Source organism: Coloeus monedula (genome assembly GCF_965178545.1).
Source record: "Coloeus monedula genome assembly, chromosome: 8".
NCBI classification, from domain to species: domain Eukaryota; kingdom Metazoa; phylum Chordata; class Aves; order Passeriformes; family Corvidae; genus Coloeus; species Coloeus monedula.
In genome coordinates, this window is record NC_138788.1 from 23,873,488 (window position 1) to 23,882,045 (window position 8,558).

General features: G+C 43.7%; 1 protein-coding gene across 1 annotated transcript in view; it reads right to left on the minus strand.

Moving 5' to 3' along the window:
• Positions 1–7,853, minus strand: part of KNDC1 (kinase non-catalytic C-lobe domain containing 1) — a gene marked incomplete at both ends in the record, with an annotated part of 59,164 nt that extends 51,311 nt beyond the window's left edge. The window contains 2 exons of the mRNA XM_082286496.1: positions 1,477–1,675; positions 7,752–7,853. Of these exons, the coding sequence (XP_082142622.1) occupies positions 1,477–1,675; positions 7,752–7,853 (301 nt within the window). The remainder of the gene's footprint in view (positions 1–1,476; positions 1,676–7,751) is intronic.
• Positions 7,854–8,558: the final 705 nt, after the last annotated feature.

The window sequence follows — 8,558 nt, forward strand, 5'->3', positions numbered from 1 at the left end:
CCTTAGGGACTAACATGACTTCAGGGAACTAAGTATTTGTACATTTGCTTTGCATGGGAATTTGTTATCCTACATTTTAAGTCCTTGAATACAGCATTCCTGGATCAATTGTTTGCCAGCTATTCAATTAGACGAAAACATTTAAGAAGAAATTGATATTTTCCTTCCTAGCTACAAGCAAAGATCTCAGTTGAGGAACATTTTTTATCCACTAGATTTATTCTCTTCAACTAGTCTTTCATATACCCTTGGCTTATACAAAGGCAGATTCTTCTTCTTTTCTTTTAAATTTCAAGGTATGACAAGCTCCTTAAAATAAAGGAAGTTGATTCCACATTACCCTATTAATATGGAAGTAAAAGTTGACTCATGTCTATTTGAAGACTTTAGTAAAAAACAAACATCACAACAATTCTGAAGATACATTTTCATCTTTATTAATTATATTTTATGATGTTCCATTTATATGAAGTACCATCCCTAATCCTAAAGGAGGCAACAAATCTTCATCTGGTTGCGATGTCACCTTTCCTCAGTTTTTCTAGTATTTTTTCTAAATACTGTGATCTAGATTATGACTAAAAGAATAAACCCTTATCCTGACATAGGTTAAAAAATAAAGTAGGTTAAAGAAATCACAACAAAAACTTGACTAGTGTGTATATAGAATAGAATGGTTCTCCTAGTTATGAGCTGTCATAAATTTAAAAGTACCATAGCATAAGAGCTGTTTGGTTTTTTTCCTCCTCTGTAAAATCATTAAGAGGCTTTAGACCCATCATCTTGAGATGCATCAATGAGAAAGGAAAAGCAACCATAACATGCCTTTTCATCTAAGATGAAACAATAAGTTATTTTAAAGGTCATCACCCTGTTCACCTGCTAAGATACCTGAACATCTTCATGCCACTACATACTGGTTTCTAACATATTAAAATTCATTTCAGATTTGCCAAGTCTGAAAATCATGATTTAAAAGAATAATAAAAAAAAGGCCTTTATTCAACAGAACTTTCCTTTTTAATAGCAAATGTGCACTGGAATTGTTCCATTCTTTATGTTGACAATCAGCAAGATACACTGAATATCAGACTTATCTAGAAATAGAACATAGCTATGAAATTAGACAATCTGTAAGAGATGAAAGACATGCTTTACAAAGGTAGAGACTTGTGTACACAGGAACACGAGTACCTAATCTTCATGTTTAAAATGGACATAAAGAAGACTTATTACCTGGATCAGTCTTAAAATAACTAAGGGGAATTGTCTAAGCAAACTCAGAACAGCCTTTGTTCATCAATTACAAAACTGAACATGTAGTTTCACACGTACATATACACATCCCTTCCAAAATAAGTTTTATTTTACCTTTATTTTAATTGTAAGTCTTAAAAATAGAATGTAATGTTTTACTGCAGTTTCTCACTATGAGTTTGCACAGTTGTAAAACAGCCTGGAAACACAAATACTTACCACTGAGCTGTTCCATGAAGCATACATTGCCATTGGTGTTAAAAGCCAAAGTGTCAGGAGTGATGCAGAGTGTCTGGAAGATTGCAGAATGGGCAATGCTCTTCAAAGAATGGCAACACTCCAGGCAAATTGCCCAAATATCTTGCTCAGTAAGACAGCTATCCCGCAGTGACAAAATATCAGCAAGGGACACATTCTCCTGCCAAGATATGAATTAATAAATTACCCTGGATTTCATGACACAACTTTCTGTATCATAGATTACATTTGACACAATTGGCTACAAGTAATGTTTCCAGCAAGTTCTCAGACTTCCTAGGACACTGATTAACACCCCAAGAAACACCAAGTGCATGACTTTGCTCTTAACACAGAATGTTTTAAGAAGCACAGTTAACCTGAACAAAGATATCACAGTATGCTAACATAAAAAAAAAATACTATGGGAGATATGTAAGTTAAATAAACACTGCATCAAAGGAAACAGACCATTTGGAGGTAAAAGCAGGGAGACTAAATGAAAACATTTTGTTTCACCCATGCCTTTCAAGCTCTCCCAGGTGTCTTTATATAAACTACTTAAAAATTCTCTTCACAGCACTTCTCCCGAGCATTTGTGATCTGGGAAAAAGTACCCTTTAGATTAGCCTGTGTTAAGAATGATGCTCTTGTGAAGTTTAGTGATGTAGACCATTTAATAAACACTGAAAAGTCAAACATGCCATAGGAAAAGTGTTTTTATACTTGGACTTAAAACCAAACACTTCCGTTGCCCTAGGCCTCCCCATTACATCCAGAGCTCTTAGTGATCAAAATAGCTCATGGACTTAAGTTTCTAAGTTGCTGTCAACTTGCATTGACCCTGTTATCACTGTAAGGCTGTGAGTCCAGCCCCAAAAAAATTTCTAATGTGGCTTTCCTGGTCAAGATGTTTAGAAACAATGCTTGGCTCAAAGCAACCAGTCTCTCTATGGGTATTTTTGGAGTACAAACCAAATACATTACCCACAGCTACAGAAGTAAAGCTTTCACGAACTTAAAGGAATGAGGGGAAAAAAACCCCAAACAAAACATTGATTCCATCCATAAGGAAAAATAAGGCAACAAAACTGGAAGGTAATCTACAGAAGTTATTTTGTATCGGAGCTATAATTACTATTAATTACACAGTATTTTCCCATTTATATGTAAGTAATTAAGACTAAAGACTATGCTTCTCAGCGATATTAAATATACCCTAAATGGAAGGTTGTATTGGGTTGACCCTGAGTTGATGGACAGTCTTTAAGACCAATTACGCTTCTCACAATTTACATATTTAAACCGCACAGAAAGGCGGGACTTCCCCTTTTGGTCGGAGCTCGCTTGCTGGGAGGTGGGGGCTCCGGAGCCTCCCGGCCCCGCCGGGCCGGGCCGGGGCCACTGCCCCTTCCCCCCTTTCCCAACGCTGTGGCACGGACCCTGGGTCGCTGGGGGGGGACTGCCTCAGAGCCGCAGGCAGCTAAACCCAGCCATGGACTGCTCACAGCTAAACCCAGCCATGGACTGCTCACAGCTAAACCCAGCCAGGGACTGCTCACAGCTAAACCCATCCAGCGCGGCTTCTGGGGACCGGCGGGTCCCTCTCCTCTCCACGCGGGGCCGGCGGAGTCAACGGGAGCCGGCAGAGCCTCCTGTCTGCAGCCAGCACACTTCGTGCTGAACTGAAGAAGACACCACGCAGCCAGCAGCACAAAGGGAGCGAGGCTTTCCCCACCGTAAAGCCCGAACAAAAACACCCTTCAGCATGGCGGCTTCAGAGTCAGAGAGAAAGAGAAGTGAGTCACGTGGGACGGAGCTGAGCATGGCGGCGGGAGAAAAGAGGGCGGTGCCACGATTCTGGCGGGCAGCTTAAAAGAAACCTTCTTGCATGCCGTGGTAAGAAACTGTAATACCACAAACTGTTTGTCTCTTTAATCCATTTGAAGAACATGGGGGGATGGAGTATCTTCGTGTGCCTGTGAAGATTGTGAAGAATGCCGATGCCAGGCTTTATAGTAGCAAGAGGCTGTTAGAGACTTGTGGCGAAGAAGAGCCTTTGTGTGCAGGCCAAAAGAACTTATCCTTAAAAAGATGAATAACCCCATGTGATGGCCCATGTTTTGCAGTGTGAAGGAACTGTGAGATTTTTCATGGGAGAGATGTTCTACACACAGCAGATTGTTTGTTTCCGGGCGGATCTGCTGTTGGTGGCAGTTTGGGAACCACGTGCAACTGAAGGAAAAACCCTTTTTTTCCCTTAAGCATAAGAGAGAGACTTTTCAAGAACTGGAACACTGACTAACATCCCATGTTCTGTTATCCCTTGTGTGAGCTAGATAAAAGGAGAGAAGTGCTGGCTGGAGGGGGGGGGGGGGGGATTTGCTTTAATTTTGTTTTGTTATTGTCTCTTTACTTTTAATTCTATTAGTAATAAAACTCTTTCATTGTACTGCAACTGTTTAAGGTTTGTGCCTGCTTTGCTTTTCTCCTAATTCTTATCTCACAGAAAGAAAATGAGTAAGTAATGAATATTTTGAACCAAAACCACTACATTTAATTGGTGTTTTCTGCCCGGTTTCGAACTCAACCCGCTACAAAGGTGTAGATACACATTGCTTAGCATACAGAAAAAGAAAGTACGTCATCGTCAGCAAAAGAGGATGTGAAGTATCTTACAGATCAGAAAACTGCTGTGGTTTAAACTTTTAATCCCTTGGAGAACAGTTATAAATTTCTTTACCTATTTCAGCACAGGAGAATATCAATAATATCTGGATTACCATATACAGAAGAGGCTAACAGCTTATTAACGTGTCTTCCAGAGAATTAAGCACTGCTTTCATGATATCCTTCAAATAAGAACCAGACCTCAGTCCAAAAGTGTATTGTGTCTTTTAGTCTAAACTACAATGCTTAACAAATAAATATGAGGCAGGAAATAAAGCACACTCACTGTTATTTGGGAAACTTAACTTCTCTTTTCAAAGGTCTTATTTTTCATCAGCCTAGACATGGATTGATTTACTAATGGCAGCATTACTACAGTGCCTTCTAGCACCAATCATGGATCTTGGTCTCATTAAAATCAGTCCTACATAATAAAGAACAGCAAAAGATCTCAGCACAAAATCTTGTTTTCTCTGTGCTGTGCTCAGTACAGTTGTGTAATGCTGCCATCAGAGTTGGCGGGTGGACAAGGAGGTTTAGCACATCTCCATAGGGAAGCTGTTCCAAACATGAAGAGCAACACAGAGGTTCCTCTATCTGCAAATAAAAACACATTGCAAGAAGCTCTACTACAAACATTAGGCTTTGAAATTGACCAAACTGAGCAGCGGGATGAGGATAGGCTTGGATAGAAGAGACACACTGCTTATTCTATGGCCACCAAAAAGAGTTAAAAAAAATAAAAGTCCTATGATCAAAACAATGAACCAGTAATAATTTTTAACTCTCCTAGAATCCTCCAGCTAGGTGACATGATGGCATTTGCCACAAAAGAAAAATAAAAGAATGCTTCACTAATCAAGATGCAAAACTATGAGAGTTTCATCTGTATGTATGGACAAAATAGGCTCAATTTAGAGTGCACGTGAAAAAAATTAAACCTGCAATCTTTAAGACAGACTCAATATCAAATTCCAGTCACAATAAGGACTTGAGAGAACTTCTTTTAAGTCAAGGTTTGAGGCTGAACTCCACTGCAGATAATAATTATCAGCAATGATATCTACAGTATAAACCTACATAAACATCTTTGTCTTGTGGTTGTTTGGGAAGTAAACAAAAGGTAATGCTCTCATGTCAGGTAAGCTTATTTTCCTTCCAGGGAATGAAAAAGTTATGTAATACAGAAAAAAACCCCAAAACAAACAAAAAAAAACCCCAAAAAGAACCCCAAACAAACAAACCAACCAACCATCCAAAAAAACACCAAACAAACAAAAAAAAAAAGCAAGGAAAAAGGAAAAAAGTCCTATGAATGTTCTGTGGCTTCTGTCAAGAGTGGATGGCTAGGTGAAGCTAAAACAAACATACAAAAATATGAAACCACCAGTACCATATGGCAGGCCTTTCTATTTCCAATGCTCCAGGGCAGTAAGTTACTTACTTCACATAAACCACATATTTGCCACAATGATCGCACTTTCTTGACCTTACTTATTAAAGCTGCTACTGCAGCTAAGCAAGGCCTTTGTAGAGAACGAAGCATTGAAAACACTGAGACTTGCATTTGACTAGCTTGTATCCCCAAAGAAACACAGACCAGAAGCTTTCACTGTGGAAAAAAACCATGCTTTTAACACTGTAACAAAGGAGGTTCTGGCAAGCTGAAGCTTCTGGTGAGCAACTGCTTCAGTACTTTGGACCACTGGAAGTTGCTTCATTCAAATGTGCTACAAATCAGAGATCCTGATGCCTCTTTTTTGTCTCTTTCAGCAAAAGACGCTTGTGTCTGGTTTTAATATGAAAGTGTCTGGTTTTAACAGTAAGAACTACAAAAAGTAAACTGGTCAGGCAACCATGCTTAACTGCTCACTTTAGTTCTCAGCTTTCTCTTATATTTTCTTCAGCAAGTACAAAACAGTTCAGTAGCATATAATTAAGCAGAGATAATTAAGAGAGAGTAGGAATAAAAAATAAATTAATTGGCCACAGACCCTTTCTTAAAAATCTTGAAATTGAATATTAAGGAGTATGAAATGAAGAAGGTTCTAGTAAAGAGAGGAATTGGAAACACACCCTCATCCTCAGCATTTTCTACGCTCCAGTTCAGGCAGATTCCTACTTCACATATTGGCAAAAGCCCACATGCATCAGACACCAACCTCATTCTTCATACTAGGTACAATGATGACAAGAGCAGACTCCACTAAATGACTAAGCAACTCAGTGTTCAGTACAACAGCACTCACAGCCTTCTGACACCTAAGTCTTTTTGCCATAATTCACACAAACTTCAAAACAATCTAATCCAGAATCACAAAAAATGTGGCAAATGCCATTCATTACATTCATCACATCTGAAGACAAACACAGGGTTGCCTGAGTAGCTGAGTACTCTTCAAAGCAGCCCTTTTTTATTAACTTATCTAATCACCAGGTGATAGGTCATGTTCATTCTCCCAACAAAAATACTGAAACTATTTATGTTTTTGTAATAACTAAATAGGTGGGACTCATGGGAACCCACAAAGTATATCTTGAGTAGGTATGAAAAATGGGCTCAGTTCTTTCTTGTACAGAAGAGTTGACCCTTAGCCTTCTCAGTTCTGAGGAAATACTCTAAGTATTTAAGCCAACATGTAAAAAATGAGACCATTACCACCTTCCTCCTAGATTTTGCATTGGCCAGTCTGAGTGCAGAGGGCCTACTGCACTGAATATAACAGATGGTGGAAGAGCCAAACTGCTGAGCCACTGGCTGACTTGAGAAAGCTGAAAGGGGCTTCGCATTTTCAAATGTGCTTTTAGCTCCTGATTCAGCAGGATTCTTGATGTAGTAAATAAGAAAGTTTGCAAGATCTGGTTCAGGGAACGAGCAGCTCACATATGGTTCACCAAACCTTTAGTTAAAAAAGGAAGAAATCTCCAAACATTTTGCCCTAACATTCACTAGGGGGTAAGAAACACACATCACGTGAAAAGATAAAAAGATGAGCAAGAGCAATAAAAAGCAAGTGCAAAACCAATAATAGATCCAGACAAATGTGATGACAAGAACTGGGTTTAGCTACAGGTTATTCTGCATAACAACTGAACAAACAGATTTAACAGTTTCATTTTTTTTTTGTTTTTTATTTCCCAGTGTCAAAGGCCTTTTAGCACAGGGCAGAGATATACGGCTGTACAAAAAAGTGGCTGACAGCTTCGGGAAACTGTTCTGCCCGTGTAAATTTCCCTTGATCGGGTGCGACAAGGACACGTATTTGCCGACTGCAGCATTAACCCACGGCTACGACAGCAGTGACGAGACATCCCGCACTCAAGGACCATGACTTTGCTGTTGTGTGGAGAAGGTGCACGGGAATGGGCTAAAGCCCAACTTGGTGGCTGGGACCGCGGGGCAGGAGGCAGCGAGGAGCCGGAGAAGCACACACGGAAAGCGAACGGCGCTGTGGCCGCGGCCTGGCCGCTCCCGGGGGGCGGGTGCGCCCCCGGCCCCGGCCGCCTCCCGCGGGCGGACCCTGAGGCCGCTACACCACAGCTGAGCGCAAGGGCGGCGGCTCCGTCCCCGCACCTGCCTCACTCACCTCATCCTCCAGCAGCGTCGGCAGAGGCTCAAAGTCGTAGCAGTTCACCTCCTCCTCCTCCTCCTCATAAAACACGTCCTCTGCAGCGCCAAGAGTCTCCATCCCGCCCGGCGAGGGAGCAGAGGCTTCACCTCCGCAGCCTCCCTGTGCACTCGGAGCGCGGCCCTCGGCCCCCGCCGCCGCTCATCCCCACACCCGCCTGCGGGCTGCCCCCGGCGGCGACCCCCGCGGCGCCGCCCGCCCGCTTTAACCCCCTCCCCTGCCGGGCCCGGCCGCGGGGCGCCCCCGCCCCTCCCGCGCCGCCGCTCAGGCCCCGGCCCGGGGCAGCGCTGCCATGGCAACGGCCGCCGCCGCCTCGCCCGCGCGGCCTCACTGCGGCGGCTCCCGCCCTCCTGCGGCGCCGCCCGCCCCCGCCGCGCCCCGGGAGTCACCGGGGATGGCTGCGCGCCGCACCGTGTGCTCCGCGCCCGCTGCTCCCCGCTCGCCGCGGTGGGGTGGCGGTGGCGTGGCCCTGCGCCCTGAGGAGCGTGCCCGCCGCAGTGCGATTTGCGGCCGCCGAGGCCCCGCGGGAGCCGGGGCCGGTCCTCTCTCAGCTGCGCTCTGCCGGCGATCGGAAGCGGTGGGAAGGGAGGGCTGGTGCCGGGCAAGAGGGTGCTTGGTGGCCGAGGTGGGACCGGCGCTGTGCTGGGGCGCTGCTGCCGCCGGCGAGTGATCCCCACCTTGTCTGCCCGAGCCCTCGGGCTCGCGTTGCCGCCACCGGCTCTCCAGACCGCTGGATTTACTGGATGAACCGGTGTTTAGAATTAA